The sequence below is a fragment of the Culex quinquefasciatus genome, chromosome 2, assembly GCF_015732765.1.
Source record: "Culex quinquefasciatus strain JHB chromosome 2, VPISU_Cqui_1.0_pri_paternal, whole genome shotgun sequence".
Taxonomy (NCBI): Eukaryota; Metazoa; Arthropoda; class Insecta; order Diptera; family Culicidae; genus Culex; species Culex quinquefasciatus.
The window spans coordinates 136,038,206-136,056,975 of NC_051862.1; the positions used below are offsets into that span (position 1 = coordinate 136,038,206).

Below are 18,770 nucleotides of genomic sequence, written 5' to 3' on the forward strand. Positions count from 1 at the left end.
GACTTAGAAAACTTCAATTTTCGTGTTTCTTTTCTTTAAGCCGCTGTATCTCAGCAACCAGAGGTCCAATCTTCAATGTCTCTTAGACAATTTTATAGCAAATTTTCTGAACTTTTCAAAAAAAATATTTTTAGAAATGGTCACTCATGGTCACTATTTTTAAAAATCGAAAAACTGCAAATATTTCGCTGAAATCAAACTTTCGGTGGCTATATCTTGAAAACGGGGCCCTTTACCAAAAAATCTTTAAAGTAATTTTCGATTGCAAATTCAATTTTGCATAAAAAAATAAGGTCAAAAAAATTGTATGTATGAAATTTCGATTTTTTTCAAAAATCACCAGTTTTTCAAAAAATCATAACTCGGCGGCAGATTTTTTGACCATGTTTCTCTATAGCTCAAAAGTTGCGGATTTTTGTCCCCTAAAACATATCAAAAAATCTCGAAAATCAAAAATACGTATTTTGGGAATTTGAGTTTTTGTGAAAAAATTAATAAAAAAATCGGGAAATTTTTTTCCGTGTACCTATTTTTTCTAAATAGTCCTTAACAATACCTACAACTTTGCCGAAGACACCAAATTGATCAAAAATTCCTTTAAAAGTTACAGATTTTCGAATATTTACGTACCATTTTTGTATGAACAGCTGCCAAATTTGTATGGAAATTTATATGGACAAACTAATGATGCAAAATGGCTTCTTTGGTCATAGGGAAGGCCCCCACAAAGTTTGAGCCAAATCAAAAAATACAAAAAATTAAAATGGTCGAAATCGGCCGGTTTTGTAGAGAATTGCTCAGCATGGTTTTCAATGGCACATAAATGTATTTTTTTTTGTCTCCTCAAGCATAATAAAACTGGGATGTTTTGAATTTAATTATTTCTGTTAACAGTTAAGATGAAGACTTCAAGCTAAATTTGAAGCCCTGGCGGTACCAGGGTAAGGAGAAACTGTATCTTTTTGCGAATCAAACTTCAAATCGCGAAAAATCTTGAAAACCTCAATAACTTCACAGCATTTTCCTCAGAATGTGTTAAATTACTATTGTTCTTTGGCACATTGTTTAGATAATATGCACTAATACTAATGGATTTTTGCCATCAGTCATTCCAAAGTACACTTTACTCCAGGGGATTAAATTTACGCGGCCCTTCGGCACAACACTTTTAATACTGCACTATGCAGAAACAGCGCAAAGCCTCGTGTGGGCTCGGCAAAACCCTATTATTTCCCATAATCGATTTTTGCGAAATTATAATCGGCTCGCGGTTCTTCGCGCGGACTGCGTGACCATTACCACCACCACCCTTAAAAGCTTTTCATTCACTCGCCATTTTGATGCATATTGCATTTCGTCGTGTCGTATTCCCCAAAGGGATGAAAGCTCGTATGCGTTGACTGCAATAAGCTCACATTTTGCAGCTGCACCTGGACTCTTTGAGCTACGACTGTTAGTGGTGTGCTATCTAAGTACAATTTCGAAATGTTTCGAATTAAAACAGAGCAACCTTTTTTGATAAAATGGATATAGTGGCAAGATTGCAAAACTACGACGCAATGGCCGCTGTCTGCCGTGGCGTGGGCGTGATGCCACGATTCCGCAGGCCATTTATTCAAGTTTAAAATGCAATTAAAATTTCATTAAAATCCCTCTGCCTGCTTTTTACTGACAAAAGCCCGCAACCACGACTCTCCCCTATACGGGAAAGGGGAGAGGAGCGTGGCTTTCGCGGTAAACTAACAGCATAATTTATGAGTGAGAATTATGAGGTAAAAAATATTTCCGCCATGTCCGGGCCCTGGAGTCACGTGGCGGGATTTATGATGCATCCCCCGGGGGGAGGGAAACGTGAATTTTCCGTGTGATGTATGCAGAATAACAGATGTATGCACTTTGCATCACTCGCTGATGATTACGGTTCGACAGACACTGGAGAGCTCCGATGTGCACGGGGACATGTGAGTCCAGGACCCAGGAGGTCATGCTGGCCGAAGGACGTGATCGGATGATGGACGACGAGTTGCGACCAACCAAAGTGCGAATTATTGCGAACCTTTATGACTGTCCTGTACCTGGGTGAAAGTCTACTTCCAAATTTGTTCTGATAAAACTGTCCTCTATAGGGTGACTCGATTTGCTTTTTCATAAAAAAAAATTCCAGTCGACAAAAAATCAAAAAAATTCAAAATCAAACTTTTTTTTTTATAAAAAAAATCTAAAATAATAGAAACACTACCAAAGTTCATCCCCACACCACACCTACAAATCCCGCCCCCAGTCTTACCTGTTTCGTTGAGCAGTCGGCAGGACTGCATGTGGTGACACAGGTGCCCGTACGCCCCGACGTCCGGCAGCGTCTGATTGACCTGGGCCATGTGCCTGGTGAACGCGCCGACGACCGCGGCCAACCGGTCAAATGCGGACATATTTATGTGCCCGTTCGGGAGTCTGTGGAAGAAGGTGGGCGGGGGAGAGAGAGAGATATGTCAGAGGTTGAGTTGAAAAATGTCAAAAGTACATCCATCGGAAATGAATAATAATGTAATCAATGGATTGATTATCTCGCTGGAAGGGTGATGTTGTTGTTGCATGTGTGAGTGTTTACTGTTGAGGGCAAAGGTTGGTGGAAAATAATTTGCATTTTTTTAATGTACCCAGGAAAACATAAGGCAAACAATATTTTGCTGAATTCTTTATTTATTATTTTATTTTTTTAATCGGAAGAGAATATATCGCATTTTTCAATCGAATGCGCACCCACAATTGCTCCAAATAATCAAAATTATGGGCTTCACTGTATTGAAATATTGATAGGGCTTCCATAAAGTACGTCACGAAAAAATCAGTCAAAATTTACCCCCCTCCCCTCTTAGTCAAACTTTTCCTTTACTTATTACATGCAATGTAACACTTGCTCAAACCCCCTTTCCCCCTAGAGCTTGACATACTTTATGGATGACGCCTAGTTTTGAAAGGCTTCACTGTATTGACAAATTGTTGTCTCTTCACTGCAACTGAACAAAACCTAACAAAATTTGACATTTCCAGAAAAAGTTATTTTTTTTATTCGGATGAACTCTATGCCATTTTGCATCATCTGTTTTTTCTACAAGTCTCCATACAATTTTGTGGGCTGGTCACAAAAAATATATTTCAGTCTAAAAAAAAAAACGGCTGCTTTTGAAGGGATTTACTGATCCGCCAAAGTTCAAGGTTATGATTAGGCTGGTGCAAATTTTGTTTAAAGTTTTTTCGCCCCCCTCCCCCCCCTTCAAGGTTGGCCGAAAAATCAGGGGGCAAAAAAAATATTTTCTCAAAAAACTTCAAATCTCAATGGAAATTTAGGTGCAATCAGCTGAAATCAATTTAAAATGGATTCTCTTGCGTTTAGAATCATTTTTAAGCATGTTTGGGTTGATTAAAAAAAAATCTTTTGAGCTTTTGAAAATTTTTGATCTTCAGTATCGCAAAAAGTTTTTTTTTCGTTAACATTTTTGTTTTCGTCAAATCACACATTTTTTGAAAACTAATGATTGCAAAACAACTGAACTAGTGTGAAATGCATTTAAAACACTTTTTGCATTCAAATACAAATTTTAATTTTTTTTTTATTTTTTTTTTGCCCCTCCCCCCCTTTTTGACCCCGGCCAGAGCTGAGGGACAAAAATTTTTAAAAATATTTGCATTGGCCTTAGGAGCAAAATAAAAAAAAATACATAAAAAGAATTCCAAAAATATGATTTTTTATATCTAAAAAAATTCGAAACAAATGCAATAGAAATTTGAAATTTCAAATTTCCATAAATTTTCTGTTTGCAATTCCTTCATGGAACTACTTACTTTTCCTGCCATTCTCGAACGAAACTATTCTCTACTAAAAATAACAAAATGAAAATTATTACTTTTCGTAAAAGGATGAAATTGAACTTTTGTAAAAAGATTAAAGCCATTGTTAGATTGAATGTGCATGAATAAACGTTTTGAAATATATTCGAAATAGTTTGCAATCGTTTTTTTTAATAAATCATTAAATTTTCAGCAAAACTATTGTTTTTACCCCCTCAGGCCGTTGTTATTTTTCAAAGTTTTTGTCACCTCCCACCCCCCCCTCGCCCCTTCAAAATTGGTCCAAAAATTCAGGGGGCAAAAAAATATTGTTGTAAGAGCAATCAGCTGAAATCAATTTTAAGTGCATTCCCTTGCGTTGAGAATCATTTTTAGCATGTTTGGGTTGATTTAAAAATCTTTTTTCAGTTGTAAAAATTTTCGATGTTTAGTATCGCAAAATGATTTTTTTTTTCGCTTAAATTTTAGTTTTCTTCAAATCTTACATTTTTTAAATACTAATGATTGCAAAACAACTGAGCTAGTGTAAAATGCATTTTAAAACACTTTTTGCATTCAAATGTTGAGACTTTGGCTTGTTATTTCAATTTTTATATTTTTTGCCACTCTCCCCCTCGATTTCGATCAAGGTTGATTTTATATTATAAAACTAGCATTTAAAATTGTAAACCATATTAAAAAAATTCAACAAAAAAATTGATTATTTGTGGAAAAAACGTCAATGAAAAATCCGTATACCAATGTGTTTATCAATACCTACTACTTTGTTCAAGACAATCACAAAATTCCTCCAAAAGATACTGATTTCTGAATATGTTTTGCATGGAAGTTTCTCAACTTGTAAGGAGCCTTGTGTGGGTAAACCAATGACACAAAATGGCTCCTTTGGTCATTGAGAAAGTTTGAGCCAAAATAAAACCTATTTTCGGTTTTGGTGGAAAATTGCTCGCCTGATTTCAGTTACAAAAGCTGTAGTTGAGCTTCCAAGTGCTGATATGCAAACATTAGGCTCCCGATGAAAAAGAAAAAAAGAAAATTCACTACCTTTTTTTGTAAGAAAGGCAAAAAGGTATATATTATGATAGGATGACAAGACGAATTAGTTGACAATGAGGAAAACTCGTGTGTTGAAAAAGCTAACATGACGGGAACAACCCTTCAACTATAGTGTTGTTAAATTGCAGGGATTGTTAACGGTTTTTGTTGAATATCTCCGAAAGTTGCACAAAATGGCATATATAAAAACATTTGGTCCAAAATACACGAGTGACATAATAGCACGATAAAGACGATCTCGAACTAACATTTCGTCAGTGTTGAAAATTAAAATTTCATTAACTGCAGGTGCTGCAAATTGCAAATAATCTGTTTAACGAAACTTCATCAACTTTTTCTCGCCATTTTTAATTTGAATTTTGATCATTGATCAAATGCCACTGCAGCAGCTGCTCCTAACTTCGTCGAATTCGTGCAGATTGGATTGAACGCACCGAGGTTTTGGTCGAATGGAAGTTACTCATTAGGATTGCTGGATCCCGAGGGCGGTTTCGTCAGTTGAACCGTACGGCTTTCCACGGTTTCAGGCATCATGCTTTGTATTGAACACACGTCGCTGCATCAGCGTTTGCATTTGAGATTTGAGCTTTGGGGTCATCCGTAAACCACTCTAGAATATTTTTGAAGAGGGTTCAGATCAGCTGTACTCACAGTTCATGAATGACCCCCAACCATCATGGGTTGCTCCATCAACCCAGGTGTGGCCCGTTGCCCTTGGGGAAATGCAACGTGGACGAAATAGCCAAAAACGGATGGTTGCGCAACACACAAACAGTCACACGCACACAGATGCAATTACTGGGTCGTGTTGCCGAGGGTGTTTGCGCCGTCCCGTGGACCTGGTCCGGCAGTAATCCTCTGTGCTGCATTTTCCGGAGGCCAAAAGTTGAAACAACAGCCCGAACAGTTTCCACCTGACGCCTTCACAACCTTCATTGTTTGTAGGGCTCACACTAGTTGTTGGGCACGTTATATTTTCCGGAAATTTTTTCTCCCTATAGTAGTTTTAGTTTTTTAGAGTCATGAATGTTCTGGGGAAATGTTTGCAGCTGGCATTTTGTGCAAGCTTGCGTCTCGCTGCAAATTGCATTTTGTACACTTCATATGATGAAGGTGTGGGTTGATAGTAACAGTGCTGTAAAATTGAGAGCCTTGGAAACTGTAGAAATAAAAGAGAAATCGTCTAATAACGAAAATGCTTCAATATTAACATTCCAATGACCGTTTTTTTCAATTTTGAGAGCTGAACCAGTATCTATTCAATTTTAAGGACATGCCCGAATAAAGTTTATTGAACTATTATTTTAGGAGATTTAATGGAGTAGTTTAACAAAGAAATCAGGAAAACGATAGATGACGTTACGCCCCACCTTCTCAGGTTATCGAAAAATGGACCAAATTTACCCCTTAGAGCAGCGATTCTCAACGGGGGTACCGAGCCTACTTGATTTACACGGTAGGGGGTACCAGCCTAGAAGAAGGTTGAGAATGGCTGCCTTAGAGCATAGTTTTTCGGAAATTTAAGAGGGGTCGAGGCAACTGCTGTGTGAATTTTCTGAGAATGGCCTACATCAATTTCAAATTTAAATTAATCTTTCAGTAGCTCTAAAAACTGTAGAATCTATTTTGACTGTAATCTTGATTAACCCCAGTTGACGGTACATTGACATTCGTCAAATATTCAAAAATGCTTGGAAATAACTGTAGTTTAACATGTTATAGCAGGAAAATATATTTCATGTAAAAATATGTTGACAGTATTTTTCTAATGTCCCAGACTATGCCTTGAAGCATTTTTTTTTTAATAATTTTAATGATAATGTTATTGATCCTTGCACTAACTTGGATTTGGCCCGCATTTTCCTCTCGCACTTTTGACAGCAAAATTTCCAAAAACTAGGCAACCAGCAGTTGTTTATTTACATTTCCAGTCGCAGTTTCCACCAAACTGGACATTCGCACTTTAAAATTGCGATTGAGAGGTGAGCAACATCGGCTCGCTTTGAACATTTTTTGAGAAAATTAAATTTTCCCAAGCCAGTTTGACAAGTCGCAATGGTGCGATCGTTAGCAATAATTTAGTGCGAAGTCCAAGGTAGTGAGAATTGCGCAATATCGTTAAGCAAAATGTTGTGTTATGTTATGTTAAGCAAAAAAACAAACATTAACTTATTATTGCGCAATTCTCACTAACTTGGACTTCGCACTAAATTATTGCTATCGATCGCACTATTGCGACTTGTCAAACTGGCTTGGGAAATTTTATTTTTCTCAAAAAATGATCAAAGCGAGCCGATGTTGCTCACCTATCAATCGCAATTTTAAAGTGCGAATGTCCAGTTTGGTGGAAATTGCGACTGGAAATGTAAATAAACAACTGCTGGTTGCCTAGTTTTTGGAAATTTTGTTGTCAGAAGTGCGAGAGAAAAGTGCGGGCCAAATCCAAGTTACAGTGCAAGGATCAATATGAAAATGCAAATTAAAATAGCAATTTTCTCAACAATGAGCAAAAGTTCTTAGAGTTATTTTTTTAATTGTTGTTTCTTTTTAATTTGATGAAACATTTTATATGACCCAAGAAGTCATTGTTTGATAAGTTCGTCGATAAAAGTCTACATACACAACCTTTCATACAAAACCATTTTGTTTTTAGCTATGACAAAAGTTGGTCAGAATTAATTGGCAGTTTGATTAAAAAAATAACATGACTCTTAAATGTTGAAAACATCATTTTGATTATATTTTTGATGTAAAATCAAATATGTAAACAAAAGTACTTTACAAAAAATTACTGTTATTGTTATATGGGTATCAAATAACAGAGATTAAAAAAAATAAAGTACTTAAAATTTTCCCAAACCCGGGTAGAAGGTAATAACAAAATTCATGCAATTTCAATAACAAATATTGTTAAAATAACAAAAAAAAATTATGGAATCTTCTTGAAAAATCCATTTTTGCATATGGGTTTAATAACAGTTTATGTTATCATAACAAAAATTGTTATTGGTCTGATATTGGTTGAAAGCCAAAACAACCGGGGAATAATTTTTTTTGTTATGGATGAATACCGCCAATTGTTATTGGGATGATCGGATTAGATGTTAAAATAACAAAAAATAATAACATAGATTTGTTCGAAAAATAACTAAAACTGTTATCAGTCTGTTATTACAATAACAATCCAATAACAAAAAAAAATATAACGACGAATAACAAATCTTGTTTTAAATAACATAAAATGTTATTCGCCTAGTATTTTCAAATATCAAAAAATGTTATTCCCAAGTTATTCCCAAGGAATTTTTGAAAAAAATATTCTAAATTTTAGTTTTTACAATAACGTACCGTAATGAAACATTTCCTATCACAAAATATAATGATACTATCGAAATGTATGAAAAATCTCGATCATTTGATACCAATACTGTAAAAAACGGAAATTTTGAGTATGTTTTTTTCGAAAATACGTAGTTTTGGGAAATAATTAGTATTAAAAAAAATGTGTTGTAACTAACGAAATGTATGAAAAATATGTTTTGTAAAAAACGAAGATTTTGAGTATTTTTTTCGAAAATACGTAGTTTGAAGAAATTTTTTAATATTTCACAAAAATATTTATATCCAAATACAGAAATTTGGAGCGTTTTTTTTCGGAAATAGCAGTTTTGTGAAAATTTCGAGTATTAAAAAAATGTGTCGGAATGTATGAACAAATCCCGAATATTTAATAGCGGTATACGCACTTCGGAAGGAACCGGTCAAGAAAAAAATCAAGGAAGTCAGAGAGGGTGAAGAACAGCCCCAAGAAATCGCTCCCTCTCCTTTGTTCTGCTGTTTGTAAAGCTGTTTCTTGACCCCTTTCCTTCCGATCTGCATGCTAGCCTAATAGCAATATTGTAAAAAAAACGATGTTTTTGATTGTTTTTCGAAAATACGTAAGTTGATTTTTTTTTTGCTATTTCACAAGAGTATTATTTCTTTCGAAAAGTATGAAAAATTCCGACCATTTAATACTAATACTGTAAAAAACGAAAATGTGGAGTATTTTTTTTTAGAAAAAACGAAGTCTTGTGAATATTTTTAGTATTTATAAAATGTGTTGTATCAATCGAAAAGTATGAATAATCCCGATCATTTGATACCAATATTTAGAGTATTTTGTTCGAAAATAAGTAGTTTTGTGAAAAATTTTAATATTAAAAATGTGTTGTAGCAGTCGAAATGTGTGAAAAAATCCCGATCAGTTGATACCAATATTGTAAAAAAACGAAGATTTTAAGTTTTTTTTTAAATACGTAGTTTAAAGAAAATTTTGAGTAGTTAACATAAATATTATTGCGTTCGAAATGTATGAAAAAATCACGATCATTTGATAACCATGTTGTCAAAAAAACGGATTTTTTGTTTGTTTTTTAGAATACGTAGTTTTCAAAAAATGTGTTATTACTTTGAGGGAACAATTCGCTCTGTGTTAAATTTTGAGGGAACGATTTTCTAGACTCTTAATTTTGTTGTTATCTCTGAAAATTTGTTTTAGCAGAGATCACGAAATTTCTCATAAACTAAGCATAAGTGGGTTATAAAAGTTGAAGTCCTTTTATAACCCTCTTATGTCCAGTTTCCGTAAAAATCAATGCAAAAACTATTCGTTATTCGAAGTGTATTTCCATCGAGCACCTAATGATGCCGTCCGATTACAGCTAAAAAAGTGTTTTCAAATTAAATCAAGTGATAAATAGCATAAAAGGAAGTATTGCAAGCTTACTGTGTTTCTGTCAAAAGTGTTGCCAAAAAAGTTGATTATTAAAACTCAACCCCCGGTGGTTTGACACTTTCTTGTTTTACCCCATACTATAAGTCAAACTTCCCTAAACTAAAAGGGTCATTCCACCTGAAGTGTGCAAGAAAAAATGCAAATTGGAAAATTACCTTCAGCACGAATTAGTGCTTCTAGCAGATGCGGCGAGTGTACCTGAAGTAGGTAATCTCAAATACTTAAAAATTTAAAATTCGATATTTCTGGAACGAAACATATTCCTTTCTGTCGATAAGTGATTCTTATGTAAAATTGGCTGGGGAATACGATGGTGACGTCAAATTTTAAAAATAAATAGGGCTGTTTTGAGATACGGCCATTTAAAGTTTTCAATTGCGCAATACAGGTAGGAAAAATATTTTAATCTAAATTTTTGATCACGGAAATGGATTCTACGTCAAATTTCCTTTAAAATTGAGTCTAAGAGCGACTCTCTAAGATTTGTGGTTCCTGAGTTATCGTCGTTTGAAGATAGGGGTTTCGCTCAAAAATTGCCAAAAAGTCGATTTTTTTGGGAGGGTACAAAATTGGAGGGGGTGTTCCGATTTGGATGAAATTCGGGATTTTTGCATGTTTTGATAGTCTTAACAGCTCTGCCAAATTTGAGCAGAATCGGAGATGGTAATTTTCAAATGCTGTTCCGCTTCAGATGGAATTACCCATAAGTTGATAAACTGTTTAAATTTTACTAGACGATCATGCCAACTATCAAAGCAAATGTTTGGTAGTGTTTTTGAGCGCCGTGTAAAAGGTGTGTCAAACTAATAAAAGATCCCGATGGTTTGAAAACAATCATTATCAATCCATCGAAGTTTTAGTGTAGTGAGGCAAACTGCTTGGAATCAGAATCAAATCATTAACCTGTCAAATAATCATAATTATTCCTATCTTAAACAAATGTGAAAATTCTAATTATACAACCCTGGAAACCCACGTCAACTTAAGTGGTCTGTGTCCAAATGCTACATATTTTACTTCACTGCTAATGGCCATGAACTTTTGGAAAATTAACTTTTCCACGTACAGTGGGAAACTTTCCCACACGATGACGTTACTGCACACATCAGACCAACCGTCCGGAAAACCTCCCAGGAGAAGCAGCAGGGTGGACAATATCGGTGCCACCCATGTCCCTCGGGGGGAGGTTTACTATAGATTCCACACTTCCACACCCCCACGCTCACTTACCGTACACAGCAGTCCTCCCGTGATTTAAGCGCCAACTTGACGATGTCCACAAAAACCGGCACGACAACCCACTCGTTCGGCTTGGCCGACTTGGGCCCGGTGGCCAGCGATACCGTGGAAGATCCCGTTGACGATGGATGTTGTTTCCGCTTCTTGTCCAACGTGGTCGAGCTGGGCCCAGTTGCCGTCTGTTTGCTCCACAAATTGCCACATCCTTCCGCATGACGTTGCATACAATCCAATTGTTGGCTGGTCGTCGACGAAAGTTTGCTCCACTGGAAAAAAAGGAAGAGTTGGGAGTCAAAAGCTTTGCGAGGACATTGGAACAGTTCTTTAGAAAATTATGAATATTTTCAAATGTAATTATCAACTTTTGAAATTGTAAATTGATTCAACATATTTTTAGAATGTGCAATATTGCAAATGTGAATAACTACAAATGCAACTTTTAAAGAATGCAATTCCACAGAGAATAGCTCAATTACATCCTGTCGGAGTTGAGTCCCGGCTTTGTCTTCGGTGCTCGCTCCGCTTGCTGGATGCATCAGTAAAGATAAAATTAATTAACGCTGGTGCCAGTTGCACCAAGAGCTGTTGTACAGCAAGTCCCATTATCCATTATCCCGGGCTCAACGGTAATGAATTTACAAAACTTTTCCCAGGAAAACACAGCTGAAGCGTCCCCTTGACAGCTGATCCCGAGGCCCCAGGTGAAGTGGCCAAGCCCTCGTCGGAGCTTCCACTGTAGAGAGAAAGAGAGAGTCGAGCAGCAATTGAAATCAACCAATCAAATCGGATAAGTGACCGGGTCGTTCATCGGTTCCGGCAGATTTCATGCCCGTTGGATGTTTGTTAGGAGAGCACTCCGGTTTTGAAGAGCGGAAAAAAAAGTTTCGCCCGGAAATCATATTTTATCCAATCGTTTCCGAGGATGCCGAGTGGGGGGCGCCACCATGCGGTGATGGAATGCAATAAATTTTCATTTCAGCACCCACTTGGAGTGTTACATCAATTCGCGAAGGAAGAGGGCGCTTGAAGTTTCAATTCAATAACTCAATAAAAAAAAGTAGGTTTATTTTGATTTTTCCTCTCAACTCTGTATTTCTAATAATAAAAAAAAATGATAAGGAGCAATCGACCGCTGATTCAAATAAAATTAATTCCACACCTAAATGGTACAAATCTTTTAATTTTTACAGCTGTTTGCAGTACTCGCCCATCAAGTACTTTTAGAAAAATCTGCTTTTGAAATTATTTGTTTTGGGGCAATTCTCCGCCAACTCACACAGCAATTGCCCCGACCCCTATTCAATTTGCGTAAAACTTTGTTCTTAGGGGTAACTTTTGTCCCTGAACACGAATCCGAGGTCCGTTTTTTGATATCTCGTGACGGAGGGGCGGTACGACCCCTTCCATTTTTGAACATGCGAAAAAAGAGGTGGTTTTCAATAATTTGCAGCCTGAAACGGTGATGAGATAGAAATTCGGTGTCAAAGGGACTTTTATGTAAAATTAGACGCCCGATTTGATGGCGTACTCAAAGCGTACTCAGAATTCCGAAAAAACGTTTTTTTCATCGAAAAAAACACTAAAAAAGTTTTAAAAATTCTCCCATTTTCCGTTACTTGCCTGTAACAAATTTTGGAACATGTCATTTTATGGGAAATTTAATGTTCTTTTCGAATCTACATTGACCCAGAAGGGTCATTTTTTCATCTAGAACATTTTTTTTCATTTTAAAATTTCATGTTTTTTCTAACTTTGCAGGGCTATTTTTTAGAGTGTAACAATGTTCTACAAAGTTGTAGAGCAGACAATTACAAAAAAAAATTTACATAGACATAAGGGGTTTGCTTATAAACATCACGAGTTATTGCGATTTTACGAAAAAAAGTTTTGAAAATGTTGGTCGTCATGGCCGTTCATCGTCACCCGCGACAGACACGGACGACGAAACAAAGAGAAACGCAAAAAGTAACTTTTTCAAAACTTTTTTTCGTAAAATCGCGATAACTCGTGATGTTTATAAGCAAACTCCTTATGTATATGGATCAAAATTTATGTTATTGTCTGCTCTACAACTTTGTAGAACATTGTTACACTCTAAAAAATAACCCTGCAAAGTTAGAAAAAACACGAAATTGTAAAATGAAAAATTTTGTTCTAAATGAAAAAATTACCCTTCTGGATCAATGTAGATTCGAAAAGTACATTAAATTTCCCATAAAATGACATGATCCAATTTTTTTTTAAAGTCAAGTAACGGAAAATGGGAGAATTTTTAAAACTTTTTTAGTGTTTTTTTTCGATGAAAAATACGTTTTTTCGGAATTCTGAGCACGCCATCAAATCGGGCGTCGAATTTTACATAAAAGTCCCTTTGACACCGAATTTCTATCTCATCACCGTTTCAGGCTGCAAATTATTGAAAAACACCTCTTTTTTCGCATGTTCAAAAATGGAAGGGGTCGTACCGCCCCTCCGTCACGAGATATCAAAAAACGGACCTCGGATTCGTGATCAGGGACAAAAGTTACCCATTAGGAGAAAGTTTCACGCAAATCGAAGAGGGGTCAGGGCAACTTTTCCCAATTTCGTGTGAGTTGGTAGAGAATTACCCTTTGGTAATTGCTTGAAAAGTTTACCTGAGCAACTCTCTACGAATTCGGCCGATTTCGACCATTTTTATTTTTTGTATTTTTAGATTTGACTCAAACTTTGTGGGGGCCTTCCCTATGACCAAATAAGCTATTTTGTGTCATTGGTTCACCCATACAAGTCTCCATACAATTTTGGCTGCTGTCCATACAAAAATGGTATGTAAGTATTCAAACAGCTGTAACTTTTGAGTGAATTTTCTGATCAATTTGGTGTCTTCGGCAAAGTTGTAGGTATTGTTGAGGACAATTGAGAAAAAAATATGTACACGGAAAAAAAAATTTGCAGATTTTTTTATCAACTTTTTTTTCACTAAAACTCAATTTCCCAAAATACGTATTTTTTGATTTACGAGATTTTTTGATATGTTTTAGGGGACAAAAATCCGCAACTTTTGAGCTATAGAGAAACATGGTCAAAAAATCTGCCGCCAAGTTATGAATTTTTTAAAAAATACTGATTTTTGGAAAAAATCCAAATTTTATGCAAAAACAAATTTGAAATCAATTTTGAATGCAAAATTAAATTTGCAATCGAAAACTACTTTACAATTTTTTTGATAAAGGGCTTCGTTTTCAAGATATAGCCACCGAAAGTTTGATTTTAGCAAAATATTTGCAGTTTTTTGATTTTTAAAAATAGTGACCATGAGCGACCATTTCTAAAAATATTTTTTTGAAAAGTTCAGAAAATTTGCTATAAAATTGTCTAAGAGACATTGAAGATTGGACCTCGGGTTGCTGAGATACAGCCGCTTTAAGAAAATGAAACACGAAAATTGAAATTTTCTAAGTCTCACCAAAACAACCCACCATTTTCTAATGTCGATATCTCAGCAACTAATGGTCCGATTTTCAATGTTAATGCATGAAACATTCGTGAAATTTTCCGATCTTTTCGAAAAAAATATTTTGAAAAAAATTAAATCTAGACTAACATTTTAAATGGGCGTAATATTCAATGTTTGGCCCTTTTAAAATGTTAGTCTTGATTTAATTTTTTTCAAAATATTTTTTTCGAAAAGATCGGAAAATTTCACGAATGTTTCATGTATTAACATTGAAAATCGGACCATTAGTTGCTGAGATATCGACATTAGAAAATGGTGGGTTGTTTTGGTGAGACTTAGAAAACTTCAATTTTCGTGTTTCTTTTCTTAGAGCGGCTGTATCTCAGCAACCTGAGGTCCAATCTTCAATGTCTCTTAGACAATTTTATAGCAAATTTTCTGAACTTTTCAAAAAATATTTTAGAAATGGTCGCTCATGGTCACTAAAAATCGAAAAACTGCAAATATTTTGCTAAAATCAAACTTTCGGTGCCTATATCTTGAAAACGAAGCCCTTTATCAAAAAAATTGTAAAGTAGTTTTCGATTGCAAATTCAATTTTGCATTCAAAATTGATTTCAAATTTGTTTTTGCATGAAATTTGGATTTTTTCCAAAAATCAGTATTTTTTCAAAAATTCATAACTTGGCGGCAGATTTTTTGACCATGTTTCTCTATAGCTCAAAAGTTGCGGATTTTTGTCCCCTAAAACATATCAAAAAATCTCGAAAATCAAAAAATACGTATTTTGGGAAATTGAGTTTTAGTGAAAAAAAAGTTGATTAAAAAATCTGAAATTTTTTTTTCCGTGTACATATTTTTTTCTCAATTGTCCTCAATAATACCTACAACTTTGCCGAAGACACCAAATTGATCAGAAAATTCACTCAAAAGTTACAGCTGTTTGAATACTTACATACCATTTTTGTATGGACAGCAGCCAAAATTGTATGGAGACTTGTATGGGTGAACCAATGACACAAAATAGCTTATTTGGTCACAGGGAAGGCCCCCACAAAGTTTGAGCCAAATCAAAAAATACAAATAAAATCCATTTCCGGTTTTGGTAGAGAATTGCTCACCTTCATTATTGCAACATCATCCCCCTATCAAAACATTTGTGTTTCAGAAAAAAGGGGAATTTCCATACAAATTCCCCCTTTTTCTCGAGCTTGGGAGTTTAGGTGTTAAGGGGGCGTTATTTTATAACGTAACGTAAAAAATCGGATTTATAGAACCCCCCCTTGTAACAAAATTTCCATACAAATTTTAAAAAAAATGTATGGAGCGTAACACGGCCTCCGACCCCCCGTCCCCCCCAACTGCGTTACGTAATAAAAGAACGTTCCCTAAGCTTAGTTTAAAATGTATAATTGACAACAGAAACTTCCCCGGCCCCTTTTCGATTTGCGTGAAACTATGTTTTAAGTGGTAATGTTGGTCTCTGATCACGAATCCGTGGTCCATTTATTGATATTTCGTGACAAAGGGGTAGTACGACCCCTTTCATTTTTCAACATTCGAAAAGGGCGTGTTGTTCAATTATTTGCAGCTTGAAATGGTGATGATTGTGGAATTTGGTGTCAAAGGAACTTTAATGTAAAATTAGACGCCCGACTTGATGGCGTATATCCGAAAAAAAACGTATTTCACATCGAAATATTTACAAAAATAGTTCAAAATCCATTGCCATTTTTCTTAACTCAATTGAAATTATATTTAAGACATGTCATTAAAAGGTTGATTTATTGTTTAATGCTTATTTAATTTGAATGGAATCAACCATTTTTTCATTTAAAACAATATTTTTTATTTTTAAATTCCGTTTTTCAAAAATTAACTTTTTGATTTTGACATTTCAAAAATCGCCATAACGATTTGTTCAAATATTACGTCCAGAAATTTCGGGATTTCAGACCCCCTTCCCCTCTGTCACGCACTTTTCCTGTACCTTTAACATGGGCTGTCACAAACCAAAGAACCCCCGAAAGTCATTTACCTGTATGGCCATTTTACCTAATTGACATATTCCCGAATGGTTATTTACCCGATAATTCAATTTTCTCGAATGTCATAATCCATCATTTCCATTTTTCCGAATGAAATTAACCTATAGATATTAACTAAATTGTTTTTATGGTAAATATTAAGGCATATTTTCACAAAAGTCAGATATAAATATAAAATTCTGCTAACGTGTGTTTGTGGTTGAAAAATATAACACAAATACCCGTAGAAGGCCATTTATTAACCACGCGGACATTTTAAGGGGGAGAGGAATTGAGATCATCCACGTTCCATACAAAAAATGTATGAATAGTTGTCGGCAAATGATAAAAAAATCCAACACGGTATCCATCGGTAAGGATTGCACAGCAACGATATCTTTATGTGACGACTGAATACAGGATTCAGTTTGCTGTAGAATTTGTTTAACTGAAAATAAGGTCTTTATCAATTAATTTTGATTTTATACTGTAAACTATCTTCTTTGACATTAAATAAATTCGAATACTTTCTCCGGCGAATTTGGTTTTCAAATAATTTTCCAGAGAAAATCTCTTTTTGAATTCCACTGACAAGTAGCCGGGACCTGGTCAGCCTGTGTGGATCAACCGGACCGCGCGCTGGAATCACAATCCAGAGGTCGCTGGTTCGAATCCCAAGGCGGACGCAAAAAAATCTAAGTGTAAATATAGGTATTCGATGCCCTCTCCCCGTGCCATACCTTTACACTTAGGAGACCCGGGAGGCGGAGTCTTGTCGCAAAAAGAACGATACACACCTGTGTGGATCCGTTGACGAAACCGCAAGGATTAAGAGGGCCACGTTATAAGGTCTTACGTCGATTCCGTTTTTTCCGTTTTCCGGTCAGCTCCCCAACAACCTCCAGGGTGTGTATTAACGAAGATCATTCAAAATTTATGATGTAGGACATATTTTTCTGGAATGTGGGTTTCGGGAAAATGTCATAGATTTGATTTGTTCAGGTGAACTATTTAATCACTTCATTTGGAAAAATACATCAAAATTTAAATTTTATTGATTATTATGTTGTCAATCCCTTTTGATACGTTTTTTTGGTGTTTTTGTGAAAGATTTTTTTTTAATTATCTTCCGCGTTTTTATGTTGCTTCAAGCTTTATTTTTTGAACAAATCTTTTACCTTCACAAAAAAAAAAACACAGTGATCAAAAGCCTCTCTAAGCAACAATTCCCAACGAAAACAACATGATTAAAAAAAGTTGTCTGATCGGGCACAAAATTGGTGTGGAGGTTCCTTGGACGAAATAATCAGACCCGTATTTTTTTGTTTGGCCATTAGGGTGACCTATGCCATGTTAGGGTGGTACAAAAAATTGCTGTTTTCATCGATTTTCGCAAAAAAACTTTTTTTTTTCAAAAAATCATAACTTCGCGCTATTTTAACCGAATTAATCTGTCTCATATGCAAATGAAAGGTGATTAGTTTAAAAATCTAGCCTGAAATTTTAAAATACCGTATGAAAACTTTAAATGCTATTTTGTTGAATGTCTCGGGATGAAAGAGAAAATGAAAATATTTTTATCAGCTGAATTTTTACATAACACATCAAAAAAATAGTAAATTTGCATTAATAGGATTCCTAGATTATTTTTTTTAATTTCCTTTTTTTAAATTTTAATTTCTTTTTTTTAAGGGATGAAAATGATCATTTTATTACATGTTTCTATTGTAAAGTTGGATCCCGAACACGAATTTGTTAAAATTATCACAAAAAATGGGGTCGAAGCGGTGTCCGGAGCAAACATTTACACCTCAAAAATTAGCACTTCCTTTAGATTTTACCAATTGGGATGCTTCACCTTTCATTTTGTTGAATGTTTTAGTCCTTTCAGGTGTTTTTTGAATTTAGGAATTTTATAGAATTTTGCCTTAAGGTACAGCCTTTTAAAGACTTTTGACGTATTTAAATCTTTAAACTTTGTGTTTCGATTCGCCCACTTCTCTTTAACGATTTTGCCTTTCTCAAAAACCTCATGAGCTCATAGTTTGTGTTCAAGGGAACAAATTTTCCGAGGAGTGCAAAAGGATACAACAGGAATGATACAGAATGTGTAAGATCACCGCTTAAAGTTTCAACTTTTTCTTCAAGCTTCTGTCAGCACTTGCCTCTACTGCAGAAAATATTGAGGTTTCTACATTTCCATGATGCACTATGTTGCTAAATCTCGTGTTTTCAACTGTATGAAATATTGATTTGGATTTTGCAGTGTAAACCTTTACATCCATAAACAGCTTTCCAGGACATCTCATTTTCTTCCCCCGCCATTTGCGTAACAAGAGCTTTTTGTACCGCGGAAATGCACCACTCAACTTTACACTTCTCC

At 35.2% G+C, this 18,770-nt stretch overlaps 1 protein-coding gene across 1 annotated transcript in view; it reads right to left on the reverse strand.

Moving 5' to 3' along the window:
- LOC6038630 (ras-GEF domain-containing family member 1B) overlaps nt 1-18,770 on the reverse strand; it is an 86,018-nt gene that overhangs the window by 19,385 nt on the left and 47,863 nt on the right. Inside the window, exons 9-10 of the mRNA XM_038255179.1 lie at nt 10,913-11,187; nt 2,288-2,451 (exon numbers count right to left, since the gene is read on the reverse strand). Coding sequence (XP_038111107.1) covers nt 2,288-2,451; nt 10,913-11,187 — 439 coding nt within the window. The remainder of the gene's footprint in view (nt 1-2,287; nt 2,452-10,912; nt 11,188-18,770) is intronic.